At 47.3% G+C, this 18,079-nt stretch overlaps 1 protein-coding gene and 1 pseudogene across 4 annotated transcripts in view; one reads left to right on the top strand and one right to left on the bottom strand.

Moving 5' to 3' along the window:
• Positions 1-18,079, top strand: part of ACSBG1 (acyl-CoA synthetase bubblegum family member 1) — a 63,845-nt gene that overhangs the window by 42,163 nt on the left and 3,603 nt on the right. For all 4 annotated transcript variants that reach the window (XM_035259383.3, XM_035259381.3, XM_035259382.3 and 1 more), the window contains 6 exons: positions 9,247-9,327; positions 9,416-9,565; positions 9,870-10,046; positions 10,794-10,975; positions 12,237-12,467; positions 13,486-13,703. In XM_035259383.3, coding sequence (XP_035115274.3) covers positions 9,247-9,327; positions 9,416-9,565; positions 9,870-10,046; positions 10,794-10,975; positions 12,237-12,467; positions 13,486-13,703 — 1,039 coding nt within the window. The remainder of the gene's footprint in view (positions 1-9,246; positions 9,328-9,415; positions 9,566-9,869; positions 10,047-10,793; positions 10,976-12,236; positions 12,468-13,485; positions 13,704-18,079) is intronic.
• Positions 1,283-2,160, bottom strand: LOC100414602 (uncharacterized protein KIAA1143-like; annotated as a pseudogene).

Here is an 18,079-nt window from a genome sequence, read left to right as displayed (position 1 = left end):
TCCTTCCTACCTTCCTTCCTTCCTTCTCTCCTTCCCTTCCTTCCTTCCTTCTTTCCTTCCTTTTTCTTTTTCTTTCTCTTTCTTCTTTTCCTTTTCTCTCCTCTCCTCTCTTCTCTTCTCTGCCTCTCTTTTCTTTTTTTTTCTTTCTCTTCTTTTCTTTCTTCCTGTCTCACTCTGTCACTCAGGCTGGAGTGAAGTAGCTCAATCATAACTCACTACAGCCTCGACATCCCTGACTCAAGTGATCCTCCCACCTCAGCTTCCCAAGTAGCTGGAACTACAGGCATGGGACTCTACACCTGGCTAATTTTTTGTAGAGATGGAGTCTTGCTCTGTTGCCCAGGCTGGTCTCAAACACCTGGCCTTAAGCAATCATCTGTCTTGGCCTCCCAAAGTGCTGGGCTTATAGGCATGAACCACCTTGCCTAGCCTTGAAACTCTTACTAAGATTTGAAGAAGGGGTCCCACATTTACATTTTGCACCTGGCCAGTTCTGCCTTCAGGTTCCAGACCCCTCCAAAGATTTGTTCTAATCCATGTGAGTGCACCCAGTTTTATGCCATTTTAGGATTATTTTGAAACTCCTCTTTTAAATGGGCACTTTGGGTGTACTTGTGTTTTACTCTGAAGGACGTATCAAATGGGCCCACTTCATGAATGAGAGACTGGTCTTGCCTCCATTGGGGTCCTTTTCTGTCTCAGTTCCTTTTGACCCCTTGTTTTTGGGATCTCTCATTCTGAGCATCGGCATCCTGTCTGACCTGGATAAATACTAGAGATCCGGTATGGATTATGCCACTTAAGAGGAATTGCTCAGAGACTGAGGAGCGCCTTCTCCTTTGGGTCCCACTAGGGATACCCTGTTGCTGGCCCGCCCAGGCACCCTAGGCCTTGCTGTGGCCCCAACTTCGTCAGGTTTAGTCGCTTCATAGATCCCCGTGGCTTGGAGGCAAAGAGATGATTGGGCTAGTTCCTGAGTTCCACTCCTCACAGCCCCGGCCAAGTGCAGATCCAGCCTCTCCCAGGACAGGCTGAAGATGTGCTTCAGGGCCAGACTGGCAGCACCTCAGCCGCCTGTATCACCTGTACCCATTGATCATCCCTCCTCGGCCTCACCGAGGGAGTCACACCGGCCCCACCATTCCCTCTCATGTCAGAATCCGAGTGGGGAGGGTGGAAGGCATTAAAAAGCACCCCCATTGGGCTTTGCCAGGCCCCTCAGGGAGGCTAACCCCCTTGTACAGGGTGTTGGTCTAATCCAAATACCACCCCATCCCCATTTTGCAGTTGAAGAAACTGAGGCCCAGAGTTAGGAAATGACCACCCCAGGTCAGTATTTAAAAGGAAGCTTGGTTTTTTAAATTTTGTTTTAAGACCAAATTTGAACTCTTTACACTTACTCATTTTCATCTTCGTTGTCAAAAGAAAGGAGCCTACTGTTTTTTATTTGTTTTTGTGAGTTCTTTTGCACTGAGTCCTGATTTATTTCATCTTCATTTGGCCTCTTCTTTCTCGAGCTTCCTGTTAAACCTGAATATTTTTCATCTGAGGGACGCTTGACTGGTTTTCAGTACAGGATTCTTCCAGCAGCTGAAGGTGGTTCTTCATCTGCCCTGGCAGCCTTTATTTCTGCTTTAATTTTCATGACTTTTTTTTTTTTTTTTTTTTTTTGTTGGAGGCAGAGTCTTGCTCTGTCACCAGGCACCAGGCTGGAGTGTAGAGGCGCAATCCCGGCTCACTGCAACCTCCACCTCCCAGGTTCAAGCAATTCTCCTGCCTCAGCCTCCCGAGAAGCTGGGACTACAGGCACGTGCCACCATGCCCAGCTAATTTTTGTATTTTTAGTAGAGACGGGGTTTTGCCATGTTGGCCAGGTTGGTCTCAATCTCTTGACCTTGTGATCTACCCACCTCGGTCTCCCAAAGTGCTGGGATTACAGGCATGAGCCACCGCGCCCAGCAGGTCTTCCTTTTTCAAAACCGCCACTTGAGGCTGTTCATCTTCTTTGTCACTGTGATCCCCATCTTCATCTGGGAGCTGAGGCTGGATTCTCCTGGTCTCTACGGCGGGCCCCTCCCTACAGCCCACCCATTCCTTGAAGCGAGCCAGGAACACTGGCTCTGTTGGCCTCACATAATATACCTGGTTCTACTTGCTCATGGTAGCTCTGGGTCAGTTTTTAATTTTTTGAGACAAGGTCTCACTTTGGCACCAAGGCTGGAATATTGTAGTGTAATCGTGGCTCACTGCAGCCTCAACCTCCTGGGCTCAAGCAGTCCTCCCACTTCAGCCTCCTGAGTAGCTGGGACTTTAGGTGCCTGCAGCACCATGCCTAGCTAACTTTTGTATTTTTTTCTTTAGAGACACAAGGTCTCACTATGTTGCCCAGGCTGGTCTCAAATTCCTGGTTTAAGCAATCCAACATGCTTGAATTACAGGCATGTGACACCATGCCTGGTAATGTTTAGGCTTTGTGTCCACATAAAAATCTCATCTTGAATTGTGATCCCCAGGTGTTCAGGGAGAGACCAGGTTGGAGTGATTGGGTTATGGGGATGGTTTCCCCTATGCTGTTCTCATGATAGGGAGTTAATTCTCACGAGATCTGATGGTTTTATAAACGGCAGATTTTCCTGCACTGATACACACTTGCCCTCTCTCCTGCTGCCATGTAAGACGTGCCTGTTTCCCCTTAAGCCATGATTGTAAGTTTCCTGAGGCCTCCCCAGCCATGCAGAACTGCGAGTCAATTAAAACTCTGTCCTTTATAAATCGCTGAGTCTCAGGCAATGTCTTTATAGCAGTGTGAGAACAGACTAACATATCTGGCTTAAAATAAAATTTGTATTATAAAAGTTTTCAAGCAAAAAAGTAGAGAGAATCCCCATATATCTATCATCAGATCCAGTCACTATCAAAGTGTTTTCATCACACTTCCTTCTTTAATTCACCTTTTTGCTGAGGTGTTTGAAGGAAAATCTCATGTCACTTCATTACCTGAATACTTCAATGTGCATATCTAAAAAATATGAAATATTTCTCAAATAAGCTCTGTAACTTTATCCCATCTAACACAAATAAAATAATTCTTTCATATCATCTAATACACGCGTCTTTTTTCCAATTTTTTATTGTAGCAAAACACATGCAACATAAAAACATACCATCATAACCATTTTTAAGTGTTCAGTGCTGTTAAGTGCATTCAAATTGTTGTACAACCTCCACCACCATTCATCTCCAAAACCCTTTTCATCTTGCAAAACTGAAATGTTGTACTCATTAAACAACTCCCTATTCCCTCCTGGCAGCCATCATTCTACTTTCTGTCTCTCTACCCACGATGTCATCGTATCATTGGTTTGTTTGAATCAGGATCTAAACCAGGCCCTCGTGTTGCACGTGGGGGTGTCTCTTAAGTGTCTTGTAGTTCAGAACAAAGCCCTACCATTGACCAGTGTGGTCCCCAAATTCGTATCACCTGAGAACTTAAAAATGCAAATTCTCAGGCCTCAGCCCAGTCTTACTGAATCGTAAACTTACGGTGTTGGGCCCAGCACTCACATTTCACAAGCCTTCTGGTGATCCTGACACACATCAACTGTGAGACGTTCTGCCATAGACACTGCGGTAACTAGGTGAGTCGTCTCGTACAAGGTCTCACGTTCTGTGGTTGTCCAACACCGCCTTCTGCTGTCGATTAACTTGTTCCTCTAGCTTCTGTATTTCCTGTTAGATCTAAATGCTTGATGCATTTCAGATTGAACTTTTTGGCAAGAACACTTCATAGGTGATACCATGTCCTTCATAGTGCACTGCCTCAAGAGTGATGCTGGGCTTCAGATTGTGGTGACCACCTTCTCCTCTTCCACTGGGAAATTCCCCATCAACCTTTCTCCTAATGGTTTTTGCCTCCCTTGGTGATGTTTGCCTGAATTAATTATTTTAGTAGAGGTGGCAAAATGTTGATTTTTTAATTCATCGGCTGGAATTCTCCAAAGAAAGAACTTTCCCTTATTTCCTGAGACATTCTGTACAGAGTAGGTAAGATAGAATAATGATCACTTTTGGTGAATGCGTGGATATTTGAAAGAACGTGTACCCTGCAGTTGTTGCTAGAATGTTCTATAAATGTTAACTACATCAAGTTGGTTGGTAGTGTTTTAATGTTGCCTTCTGTATCCCTGTTGATTTTCTGTCTTCTTGCTCTATGAAACACTAAGAACGGGAGTGCAGAAACCTCCAGTTATTATTGTAGACTCATCTATGCTTCCTCCTGGTTCTACTAGGTTTTGCTTTGTACATTTTGGAGTTCTGTTATTAAGCATATGCATGTTTAGATTATTATATTATTATATTTAGATTACTATGTCATCCTTTGTCATTAAGAAATGTTCCTCCTTATCCCTGGTAATAATTCTTGTTCCAAAACTACATTGCCTCAAATTAATATAGCCACTACAAGTTTCTGACAATTAATGTTTGCATGTATATATTTTTGTATTCTTTTACTTTTAACCTATCTGTGTCTTTATATTTAAAGTGAGTTTGTTGTAGACAGCACATGGTTGAGTCTTGCCCTTTTATCCAGCCTGACAAAATTATGTATAAATCCACCATTTGGCTATTTTTTTTTTGTCCCATCTGTTCTTTGTGCCTTTTCTCCTCTTTTCTGACTTCTTTTGGATTTTTTATCTTGTTTTCTTTTTCCTTGGGACAGAGTCTTGTTCTGTCGCCAGGCACCAGGCGCCAGGCTGGAGTGCAATGGCGCGATCTCTGCTCACTGCAACCTCCACCTCCCAGGTTCAAGCAATTCCCCTGCCTCAGCCTCCTGAGTAGCTGGGACTACAGGCACACATCACCATGCAGAGCTAATTTTTTATATTTTAGTAGAGATGGGTTTCACAGTGTTGGCCAGGATGGTCTTGATCTCTTGACCTCGTGATCCGCCCACCTTGGCCTCCCAAAGTGCTGGGATTACAGGCGTGAGCCACTGCGCCCGGCCCTCTTGTTTTGTTTTAGTATTCCATTTGATCCACTGGCTTATTAGCTATCCTTTGTTACTACATCAGTGTTTGCTCTGATTTTACAATGTGCATTTTTCACTTCTCACGGTGTACTCTCAGATATACCACTGCCCACGAAATGTGGACACACACAACAGCACACGTCCATTTCCCTCCTATCCTTTCAACTGCTGTCATCCATTTTACTTCTCTAGAGGTTAGAAACCCCACAATACATTGTTACCACTCTTGCTTTGAGTTTCTTTCTTTCTTTCTCTATCTCTCTTTTCTTTCTCTTTCTTTCCTTCCTTCCTTCCTTCCTTCCTTCCTTCCTTCCTTCCTTCCTTCCTTCCTTCCTTCCTTCTCTCTCTCTCCCTCCCTCCCTCCCTCCCTCCCTCCCTCCCTCCCTCTCTCTCTCTCTCTCTCTCTCTCTCTCTCTCTCTCTCTCCCTCTCCCCTCCCCCTCTCTCCAGGGTCTCACTCTGCCACCCAGGCTGGAGTGCAGTGGTGCGATCATGACTCACTGCACCCTCAACCTCCTGAGCTCAAGCAATCGTCCCACCTCAGCCTCCCGAGTAGCTGGGACTACAGGCATATGAGGCTGCAGTGAGCTGTGATTGCAACACTACACTCCAGCCTGGGTGACAGAGTTAGACCCTGTCTTAAAAAAAGAAAGGAAGAAAGAAAGAAAGATACTCAACTGTTGAAAGCAAGAGTCATAACAGTGTATTAACAGTGGGGTTTATAACCTCTATAGAAGCAAAATGAGTGACAACAGCTGGATTTTTGTATTTTTTGTAGAGATGGAGTCTTGCTGTTGCCCAGGCTGGTCTCAAACTCCTGGGCTCAAGCAGTTTGCCCACCTCGGCCCCCCAAAATACTAAGATTACAGGCATGGGAACCCAGGGGTTTGAGGCCCCCCCAAATACTAAGATTACAGCCTAGTTGAGTATCTTTCGAAGAAATTTTTAAAGAGGGAAACAATATGTTTCATATTTACCCACACTTTTGCCATTTCTGATCCTTTCTTCCTTTATGTAGATCCAAGTTTTTATCTGATATCATCTTTTCAGCCTTAAGAACTTTTCTTTAACATTTCTTATAGTACAGGTCTGATGGCAATACATTCTCTCAGCTTGCCTTTGTCTGAAAAGGTGCTTGTTTCTGCATTCATTTTTTAAAAGTCATTTTATCTGATTTAGAATTATGAGTTCACAGGGTTTTTTTTTCATCACTTTAAATATTTCATTTCAATGTTTTCCATTTGCATCACTTCTAACAAGAAGTCTGTGATTCCTTATCTTTTTCCTTCTCTACATAGTGTGTTTTGTTTCTCCCGCTGCTTTTAAGATTCCTTTCCTTTTTCACCGGTTTTCAGCAATTTGGTTATGCTGTATCTTAAGGTGGTTTTCTTTGTGTTTATCCTGCTCAGGAGTCCTTGAGCTTCTGAAATTAGTGGATTTATAGTTTTAATCCACCAATTTAAATTCAAAACTTTCTCAGACTGATTTTCAATTAAATAAATGTTCTGAGACTTCAATTACATGTATGTTAGATGTCTTGATATTGTCCCACAGGTACTTTATTTTCCATTTTTTTCTCTCTGAACTTTATTTTGAGGCTGTGTTTAAGGCTTTTACAGGCCTTTAGATAGCCTTTACTCTAAGGCTAATTTAGTCTCATCACTAAGACATGACTCTTCTAGGTCTCTGTTTAATGCCTGACGGGTCCCCCCATGATGGCGGCGGGGGAGGGGAAACATGAGCAATTCCTGCATCAGCCATTGTTTGACTTCCAGCCCTGCTCATGGGTCTGCCTCCAGCTTCATGGAGTTTCACCCTATGCATGTGCAGATGCAGAGTCAATTAAAGACCCTAAAAGAATTTCTAGAATTCTGTCTATATAGTTCTTTCCTCTCTAGTATTCTGTCTCACAAATTCTAACCACCTCAGCTTTCCTGAGTTCTGATCTGGGTTACCTCAACTCAGTAAGACAATGGGGTTCTGTATTATCCTCTCTCTCTCTCTCTTTGCCATAACCCCAAAATTGCCCCTGGGCAGAAAGCTGGGGCACACTTAAAGGCTCACTTGATTCATTTCCCTCAATCGGGGACTTCAGTCCTGAGCTGTCTGTACACTAGTATCTGAAATGAATTGTTTTCTATATTTTGTTCACTTTCCTGCTATTTCCAGTGCAATGATGGATGTCACTCTCTTATGAACAGAATCAGAAGTCTCAGGAATATATATTTTGGCAAAAAGTCACGAGTTCACACTGATAGTTCTCTTCTAAAACATTTCAAATTTTATACTGTAAGGTTTTAGCTTACTTTCTTTGATTGTATTTTTGTATTTTTTGTATTCTTGTATTTCTTTTATTCTGCCTTAAAATCTTAACTCCTAATAGCATTAACGTAATCCTACGGTATATATCAAATAATTTCAAAATAGTAGTATCGATATTATTACCAACAGTAATGCCAGGCACAGCAGCTCACGCCTGTAATCCCAGCACTTTGGGAGGCCAAGGCAGAAGGATCTCTTGAGCCCAGGAGTTCAAGATCAGCCTAGCAACATAGTGAGACCCTGTCTCTACAGAAAAAATTTTTTTAATTAGCGAGGATGTGAACATGTAGTCCCAGCTGCTTGGGAGGCTGAGGCAGAATCATGGGAGCCCAGAGATTTGAGGCTGCAGTGGGCCATGCTCATGCCATAGAGCAAGAACCTGTCTCCAGAATAAAAGCAAAACAAATAAAACTAACAAAACAAAAGCCCAGAAACCAATAAGACTATTGCATAGGGTTTATTTGCCCTTAGAGTAAGTGCTACTAAACAAGAGGAATCTAAGTTCACTATGATAAAATTCCTTGATCTGGATGTATTCTTCGTGTTAGTTTTGTTACCAACTTAGAATATGGGCTAATTCATTTATTTTATTTTATTGTTTCCGCCAGTTGGATAGCCTTTACCACCTGGACTAATTCATTTGATCTCGGACTAACTTATTTCTTTCAGAGTGTTTCCAAGTTTTGCAGTGAACAGAGATAGTGCCTGTCCACTGCAAAATGAACAGGCTTTTTTCCCCCTTTTTTTTCCTTTTTTTCCCCCCTTTCTAAACCTTTTTTAGTGTGTGTGTGGGGGGGGGGTGTATTTTTTTTTTCCCCCAGAGTGGGCCTCACCGTGCTGCCCAGGTTTGTCTCAAACTCCTGGCCTCAAGCGATCCTTCTGCCTCAGCCTCCCAAGTGGCTGGGATTATAATCATGAGCCACCACACCTGGCTTCCTTTTACATATAACTTTATTTTTCAAACAGTTAAAACATTTACATGATTCCAAAATCAAAATCCTGTAAGATTACACTCAAAGAATTTCTGCTTTCATCCCTTTCTTCTTACCTTTATTCCCTCTCTGCCTGTACATAGGCAAGTCACTCAGGTTTTTGTTTAAACTTCCAGGGTCTTTTTTTGTTTTTTTTTGAGACAGAGCCTCTCTCTGTCACCCAGACTGGAGGGCAAAGGCACTATCTCTGTTCACTGCAACCTCTGCCCCCCAGGTTCAAGTAAGTGATTTTCATGCCTCAGTGATTCTCCTGAGTAGCTGGGATTACAGGCACCTGCCACTACATCTGACTAATTTTTATAATTTTAGTAGTACAGGGTTTCACCCTGTTGACCAGGCTGGTCTTGAACTCCTGACCTAAAATGATCTGCCCGCCTTGGCCTCCCAAAGCACTGGGGTTACAGGTGTGAGCCCCTGACCTGGGCTCTTTTTGTAAATGTAAGTAAATACATGTTTGCATACATAGATTCACATTGCGCCTCTTTTTTACGTATATGCATAATGTACACATTTCTTTTTCAACTTAGTAATATATCCTAGAAACCACTCACTCTCTGCACATAGAACTCTATCCCTCTGTCCCCTGTCCTCTCGTCCTCTGCCTCTAGAACTGCTGCATTGTGTGGCTGGATCATGGGTTGTTCAGCCGAGTCCCAGCTTGTTTGGTGGTTTTCCTCCAGTGGGGAGCCATCCCCAGTCCCCTGGCTGTCCCCACCTTTACGGCTCCCAAGTTCTCAGGAGGGGAACTACGAGTGAAGGGTGGCAGTTGTCCTGCTGGGATCAAAGGTCAGAGATGGGGCACCCAGAGACCTTTGCCAAGCAGACTCACAAAGGGAAATGGGGTGCTTTTCAGGAGGCGACATTTCTTTTGCTGAAACTTAATTTATTTTACCCGTCCATGCAGATCTGGAAACAGTTGCCACATCTAAAGGCAGTCGTGATATACAAAGAACCTCCTCCAAACAAGATGACCAATGTGTACACGGTATGGGCAGTGGGGCCCTAGGCGCCTGGCGGGGCCTGCTGGGCCCACCCAGTGACCTTGCCTGCCTGCTCCCTGCACCTGGCTGCAGATGGAGGAATTCATGGAGCTGGGGAATGAAGTGCCTGAGGAAGCCCTGGACGCCATCATCGACACCCAGCAGCCCAACCAGTGCTGTGTGCTAGTCTACACATCAGGCACCACTGGGAACCCCAAGGGCGTGATGCTGAGTCAAGATAATGTAAGACAGATGCTGAGTGGGGGGGACAGTGGGTGAATCTGGGTCATGGCTCTGCCCAGCAGCCCCTGGGGAAGCTCCACGGGCCCCTCTGTTCTGTCTGGGAGCTGGGATAGAGCAATCCTTCAATCTGTGGCCCAGACTGAGCCCAGCAAGTTGGAGGGGAGGCCTGTCCTAGGGTTTTCAGAGCCTGCAGAGATGCCACAGCGGGCATCACATAGGGGCTGGCCCCCAGGGTAGCCGCAGTGGTGAGCACTGCTGGGGCCGGCTTGTAGATGCTGCTGGGGCCCATCTGCCTGTCCTCCAGATCACGTGGACGGCGCGGTACGGGAGCCAGGCCGGCGACATCCAGCCAGCAGAAGTCCAGCAGGAAGTAGTGGTCAGCTACCTGCCCCTCAGCCACATTGCTGCCCAGATCTACGACCTGTGGACGGGCATTCAGTGGGGGGCCCAGGTCTGCTTTGCCGAACCCGATGCCCTGAAGGTCAGTCTGCCTCTACCGTGTATCTGTCTAAGCCTGTGTGCCAGGGCACCTCCACATGTGTCCGTGGGACCTGCGTGTGCATTTGTCTGTGTGCTGTTCCTGTGCATGTATCAGTCAGAATTCTGTCATCTGCAGTGGATACAGCCTGACTCAGATGACCAAACAAGAAGGGCCCTGATGCTATTACATAAAGACGAGTCAGAGTGGTTCGTGGGGCTTGCGACACAATCAAGGACGGGCGTCCTCAGAGTGTCACCGGTTGGCTACCGCCCTTCCCTGAATCCCAGCCTCACAGGAGACACCTGTTCTCGGGACCCTTATTTTAACTGTGAGGAAAACTTTCCGAGAAACACCCCAGCAACGTTCCCTCCACCTGCATCTCAGTGGCCCAAAGTGTCACCTGTCTGTTTCAAACTGAACGCCGCGGAGGGGAATGGGAGTTTTGTGTCCGAGTTAGACTAGTGGAGAGTTACCACGCTTAGGGTTGGGACGAGACCGGGGTCTTTCTGAAGCACTGGCCGCCTGACAGCTGCCTGCTACCAGGGTTCTGTGTCCAAAGAGGGAGGCAAAGGCCATTGAGCCAACAGTATGTGCCACACCTTGCATGCAGGTGTGTGTGGGTGCCCGTCAAGCTTGTGTGTGCCACCGGCATGTCTGCAAGGCATTTGCACACCTGGCTGGTGAGAGAGGACCCCTGGTCCCCAGCTGTCCCTGACCCAGCAGGCCTGCCTCTTCTGGTATGAACAGGGGAGCCTGGTGAACACACTGCGTGAGGTGGAGCCCACGTCGCACATGGGGGTGCCCCGGGTGTGGGAGAAGATCATGGAGCGCATCCAGGAGGCAGCGGCTCAGTCTGGCTTCATCCGGCGCAAGATGCTGCTGTGGGCCATGTCGGTGACCTTGGAGCAGAACCTCACCTGCGCTGGCAGGTACAGAGGGTCCACGGGCAGGAGGCCTAGGGAGGCAGCGGGCTGGGTCATAACCCAGAACATGGTGAGGGTCTGATAGGCCATGCCCGTCCCAGCGCCAGTGTCCAGGCAGCTCTGGAGAACCCATGCAGAAGCCCCGTCCATGACCGGGCTTGAGCACCTATGCTTTTCCCAGGACCTGCTGGGAACAGTCACTCAACCTTTGGATTCTGACGGGGAGAACTAAGTTGGTTTCTCTGAAGTGAAATTCACCTCCCTAGGAGCAGGTCCTGGCACAGTCTCCTGAGGTCTCCAGACCTCAGTGGGTGGCTGGAGAAGGGGCCACAGTGATAAGGACTTTGCCTTTCCAGGCTTTTCAGCATCTCAAGTGACCCCTCCGACCTCGTCCCCTTTCTATGGCTTTCTAGATTCCCACATAGTGCTATGGGAGTGTCAGTGACATAAATCTTGCTTGGTTTCAATTTAGCAGTTTCCATTCCCCACGTGTCTGTGAAATGGTATGTTTCATGAGATGTGTATACACGCCTGTGCACCCACAGCTTCCTTTGCACAGACATCAAAAGTGAATGTGCATGAACAAAGCATTTGTGGGTTTCACTGGGGTCCCATGTTTGTACCTGTGTCTACACAAATATATACTTCAAGTCTGTGCATGTGTATTGTGTGTGCAAAAAGGCATGTGTCTGTGTTGTCTGTACACCTGTACACAGGTGAATCTGTTTGACTTCCTGATTTAAGACACATTTGCACACAGCCCTGTGCCTGCGTACCTACCTCCGCATGTGTGTTGACAGGCAGGCTCAATATTCAAACCAACCAACTGGAACAGACAACTGGAATGGCTGAGCCAGTGTGTTAATACCACCCTTTTGTGTGTGTGTGTGTTTGTGTGTGTGCGTCTGTGTCTGTGTCTGTGTGTGTGCGCGTGTGTGTGTCTGTCTCTGTGTGTGTCTGTGTTTGTGTGTGTGCGTGTGTGTGTGTGTCTGTGTCTCTGTGTGTGTCTGTGTCTCTGTGTGTGTGCGTGTGTGTTTGTGTGTGTCTGTGTGTGTGTGTCTGTGTGTTTGTGTATGTTTGTGTGTGTGTCTGTGTGTCTGTCTCTGTGTACATTTGTGTCTGTGTGTGTCTGTATGTCTGTGTGTGTCTGTGTGTGTGTTTGTGTATGTGTGTTTGTGTGTGTGTTTGTGTGTGTGTGTCTGTGTGTGTGTGTGCATGTGTGTTTGTGTGTGATTTCTTCTGTGAACCATTCTCCATCTCCCACCAGCAACCTGAAGCCCTTCACAACCAGACTGGCAGATTACCTGGTGCTAGCCAAGGTCCGCCAGGCACTGGGCTTTGCCAAGTGTCAGAAGAACTTTTATGGAGCAGCCCCTATGACGGCAGAGACACAGCACTTCTTCCTGGGCCTCAACATCCGCTTGTATGCGGGCTATGGCCTCAGTGAGACCTCAGGACCCCACTTCATGTCCAGCCCCTACAACTACCGGCTGTACAGGTGAGGCCAGAGGCTGCCGCACATGTGCACACCCACGCGCCCTTGCTGGCACTCCTCTGTACCCATCTGCTGAGTGCCCTAGGGACCCCCTCTTCTTTACACACCAATTGGGTCCCAGAGACCTGGCTGCTGGGCTGTGGAGCCTCCGAGAGCCAGCACTGCCACCTTGGGCTGAGTCCCCAGCTTGCTCTCCTCAGTCTAGTGGGGGTGGCCTCTGCCACTGTGTTGTGTGAGTCAGTGGTTGAAAACAGCCTGCACAGCCCAGGTGCCCCCTGAACAGGAGTCTACCTATGGAGCAGTTTTCCTCCAGCCCCTCCCTCTACTGGGGTGGGGTGCGTCCCAGAGTGTTCCAGGGGCCAGCTGGGGTGGGAGTGGGGGACCAGGCTGGTCTCCTAATGGGCGGTTAGGGTGGTCCGTTCTGAGGAGTGATTTGCAAGATCATCTGTTGCTTCAATATCCCCTCTCCCTGCCAGCCTATCACAGTGCTCCAAGTTCTGTCATTACCATTTCCTCTGTTCCTTCCTTCATTCATTCCCTAAAACCCTTTAATTGGCTCTACCTTTGAGCTCTAAGTCCCCTGTTAAAATACAAAAGCCCTGGCCGGGCACAGTGGCTCACGCCTGTAATCCCAGCACTTTGGGAGGTTGAGGCGGGCAAATCACGACATTAAGAGATCGAGACCATCCTGGCCAACATGGTGAAACTCCATCTCTACTAAAAATATAAAAATTAGCTGGGTGTGGTGGTGTGCGCCTGTAGTCCCAGCTACTTGGGAGACTGAGGCAAGAGAATTGCTTGAACCTGGGAGGCGGAGGTTTCAGTGAGCCGAGATCGCGCCACTGCACTCCAGCCTGGCGCCTGGCGACAGAGCAAGACTCTGTCTCAAAAAAAAGAAAAAGAAAAACAAATACCAAAAGTCTGTGAGGGGATACCTTCTAGACATCAGTGAAGACCCCCACCATGGGGGCTGGGAGGAGAAGCCTCCCTCTGACCAGTCTCCTGGCCCCTCCCTCACCAGCTCAGGCAAGGTGGTGCCTGGCTGTCGGGTGAAGCTGGTGAACCAGGATGCAGAGGGCATTGGTGAGATCTGCCTGTGGGGCCGCACCATCTTCATGGGCTACCTGAACATGGAGGACAAGACATGTGAAGCCATCGATGAGGAAGGCTGGCTGCACACGGGCGACGCTGGCCGCCTGGATGCAGACGGCTTCCTCTATATCACTGGGCGCCTCAAAGGTGAGCACCCCAGGCTGGGCACGGTGGCTCATGCCTGTAATCCCAGCACTTCGGGAGGCCCAGGCAGGCAGATTGCCTGAGCTCAGGAGTTTGAAACCAGCCTGGGTAACATGGTGAGAAACCATCTCTACTAAAAACCCACAAAAAGTCTGGGCTCAGTGGATCACGCCTGTAATCCCAGAACTTTGGGAGGCCAAGGTGGGCGGATCACGAGATCAAGAGATCAAGACCATCCTGGCCAACATGGTGAAACCCTGTCTCTACTAAAAACACACAAAAAATTAGTTGGGCACCTGTAATCCCAGTTATTCGGGAGGCTAAGTCACGAGAATTGCTTGAATCTGGGAGGTGGAAGTTGCAGTGGGCCGAGATCACCTCGCTGCACTCCAGCCTGGGAGACAGAGCTAAACTCTGTCTCCAAAAATCAAACCAAACCAAAACAAAACAAAAAGGCTAGCGCCCTGGACAGCTATAGTGGGGTAGGGGCAGGAAGTCCACTGCCACCACTGTTCATACCAGCACCAGTATTGAGCCTTTATTAAGTGTCACACACCTTTAGTGACATTGTTTTATTTACTCCCCTCTCCTATGAACTCTAACTTGCTAATGAGGACACCCAGAGAGGTTAAGTAACTTGTCCAAGGTCACCCAGCTGGTAAATGGTGGAGCTGGAAATGAGACCTTTAGAGAAATAAGGCAAGTCTCTGCAGAAGATTCAAGAGCTTGAGTATTATGTATTTTTAGATGCAAACACGGATACGATGGGGAATAGAATGCACGTTGGATATGAAATTTAAAATAAGACAAACTTCCCACAGAGACAGAAATAGCTGGGGATGCCTCTGTGGAAGTGCGTTCTACCTACTTCACCTGAGTTGGTGTCACGCCCGTGGCACCCACGTGGGAATCCTGCGCCAGGGCCTCATGGGGGAAACAAATGAAGCGAGTGGGTAAACTACTTTGTGGACATCACACAGAGGCAGTGTGCGACCGTGCCCAGGCCCCATCTCGGCCGCCCCAGGGGGGGACAAAACATCTCGGTGGTGTTTGGGCCCTGGGATGTGCAGGCTGGTGAGCCCTGCCAGGTACCCTCCCAGAAGACTCCGGGAGAGACAGGTGGCTGCTTGGATGTGCCTTGGGCGCCACCTGGTGTTCCTCTTTGTAACGGCAGATGAGGGGACCCACATTCCTGCAGGAGGATAGCAGCCTGAAAACCAAATTCAACCAGAGCTGGCCCTCCTTTTAGAACTAGTATAATGAGAGGTAAAGGTCCAGATAGCTTTTCTCCAAATACATATCCAACCGACACAGCGTCCCTTCCTCATTGCCTTGCAGTGGTACCTGTGTCCTTGACGAAGTGACTGTGAGGGGCCTATGTGTGGACTCTACTCTGTTCCCTGTTCTATTCGCTTACCCTTGCACCAGTACACAGTGTCTTAATTCCTATAGCTCTATGACCGGGCTAGATAACCGGTTAAGTGCTTACAGCCCTGGTCTTCTTCTTCTTCAAGACGACCTTGGCTATTCTTGGCCATTTTCATTTCCATAGGAACTTTCCATTGTATGTTTCCTCAAAAACTGGAGGGAATTTTGATTTTTTATTTCATTGAATCTGTAGATCAATTTGGTGAGGAAAATACATCTTTATATATTGGGTCTTCCAATTCACAAAGATGATAAATCTCTCTCTCCATTTACTTAGGTCTTTTTCAGTTTCTCTCAGTAATGTGCTATTTATTTATTTATTTTTTAGGCAGGGTCTCGCGTTGTTTCCCAGGCTGGAGCGCAGTGGCATGATCTTGATCACTGCAACTTCTACCTCCCGGGTTCAAGTGATCTGCCGGTCAGGTGTCAGCCTTCCAAGTAGCTGGGACCACAGGTGCAAGCTCCTACACCTGGCTAATGTTTTATTTTTGTAGAGAGGGGGTTTTGCCATGTTGCCCAGGCTGGTTTTGAGTTCCTGAGCTCAAGCCATCCTCTTACCTCGGCTTCCTAAAGTGCTAGGATTATAGGTGTGAGCCACTGCATTCAGCCTACATTTGTGAGGCTAGAGATTTTTGCACATCTTTCCTTGTATTTTACTTCACACGCATGCGCGCGCGCGTGTGTGTGTGTGTGATGGAGTCTCTCTCTGTCGTCCTTACTGGAGTACAGTGGTGTGATCTCGGCTCATTACAACCTCCTCTTCCTGGGGTTCAAGTGATGCTCCTGCCTCAGCCTCCTGAGTAGCTGGGATTACAGGCACAGGCCACCACCCCCAGAGAAGTTTTGCATTTTTAGTAGAGACGGGGTTTCACCATGTTGGTCAGACCGTTCTTGAACTTCTGACCTCGTGACCTTCCTGCCTCAGCCTCCCAAAGTGCTGGAATTATAGGCATGAGCCACTGTGCCCTGCCCTTGTATTTACTTCTAATAATTTTTTATGCTATTTTAAATAATATCATTTCTAAAATTTTTTCAGCTCAGATGTTGCTGTGAAACTTTTTTTGTCTATTTGTTTGCTATTGGTATATAGAAATGCAACTGCTTTTTGCATATTGGCCTTGTATCAAATGACCTTGATCAGTCGACATATTTAATTCATTTGAATATTCTATGGACACAACTATATCATCTGCAAATAATGACAAATGATTTTTTTTTCTTATTGTATTGCACAGGTTAGGACCTCCAGGGCAGTGTTGAATAGAAGTGGTGATAGTGGTCAAACTTGTTTTGTTCCTGACCTCAGGGGACAAGCATTATTTTATCCACTAAGCATGTTGGCTGGGCACAGTGGCTTATACCTGCAATCCCAGCACTTTGGGAGGCTGAGGCAGGATGGCTTGAGCTCAGAAATTTGAGACCAGCCTGGGCAACATAGTGAGATCCTGTCTCTATTTATTAAAAATAATCATTAAATCTTTTTTAGCCAGGTGTGTGGCTCATGCCTGTAATCCCAGCATTTTGGGAGGTTGAGGCGAGCAGATCACAAGGTCAAGAGGTCAAGACCATCCTGGCCAACATGGTGAAACCCCGTCTTTACTAAAAATACAAAAATAAGCTGGGCATGGTGGTGCACACCTGTAGTCCCAGCTACTTGGGAGGATGAGGCAGGAGAAACGTTGAACCCAGGAAGCTGAGGTTGCAGTGAGCCGAGATTGCGCCATTGCACTCCAGCCTGGTGGCAGAACCAGACTCTGTCTAAAAAAAAAAAAAAAAAACTTAAAAAAAAATGTTTGTAGATGTTCTTTATCAGATTAAAGAAGTTTCTTTCCAGCTGTAGTTTGCTAAGGGTTTTTATCATTTACTAATGGCAAAAGATGCTGGTAAGAATGCAGAGGGCAGTAGTGGGGAGAAAAGGGCAGGAATGAGGTGGCCATGATGAGGCATATGTGGGGGAGGCTGGTTTGTTGTATTCCCACATTTCCAGAGTCTGTCTTTTCCTCCTCACTTCTGCTGTCCTAGACAAACTCTGATCATCCAGACACTTGTCACGGCTCCCTCTCTAGCCGGCCTGCCCCCTAAATAACCATTCTTCACCTGAGCTGCCAGAGCAGCCCAGAACTTTGCTGTCATTCCATTCCCCCTCCCAGCGCAGCTCCTCAGCCAGCACAAGAGGCCTCCGAGATCCATCCTACTCCTCCAGCCTCCGCCTCACTTGCTACCTGCAGCTCCCTTAAGGCCTGTGAGCTTCTGCTCCTATCCTGCCTCTGCGTAGCAACCCCTATTCATGTTCAGCATGTAGCTGGGCCTGGCGCCTCCCTGCTCCAGCCCTGCAGCCTCTGTGCCTCCCCGTCTCACTGCCCTCTGCACTGTGGGCTCCTTGCAGCCATGGCCAGCCTTGTTCTGTTCTGTGCCTGATGTCAGCACAGGACCTGTGCACAGAATGTGACCAACTAATCTTTGTTGAATTAGAACTAAGGGACAGGAGTACAGTCTCAGTAAAATCAACGTACATTTGTGCAACTTATTTTATTGAATTTATTGCCATCTACTCCAGAAGTAAGCCACCATTACTATCAGAGAACAGGTCAGGGCACTGAGTGCCTGGCAGTCTGTTGGACAGAAGGAAAGAAGGGGAGGGGACCTTCCAGGGAAGGGTGCAAGCAAGTGGAAGAAGCATCCTAGCAGGGCAGGTAAGAGCACGGGCTCTGGAATGGGACTGGATTTTAAATCTTAGCTCTGCTACTTAGTAGCACGTGAGCTTGGACAAGTTACCGAACATCTCTGTGCCTCGGTTTCCTCATCTGCAAAAACAGTAATAGTGTCTGCTTCAGTATAGGTTTATTGTGACTGTTAAATGAATTACTCTATGTGAAGTGCTTAGCACGATGGTGAGTGCTGTGTGTGACAGGGATGGTGTTTATTAAGCAAAGTCAGGGAAGGGAAATGAC

Source organism: Callithrix jacchus, chromosome 8 (assembly GCF_049354715.1).
Source record: "Callithrix jacchus isolate 240 chromosome 8, calJac240_pri, whole genome shotgun sequence".
NCBI lineage: Eukaryota > Metazoa > Chordata > Mammalia > Primates > Cebidae > Callithrix > Callithrix jacchus.
This window is presented reverse-complemented; position numbering and strand designations above follow the sequence as displayed.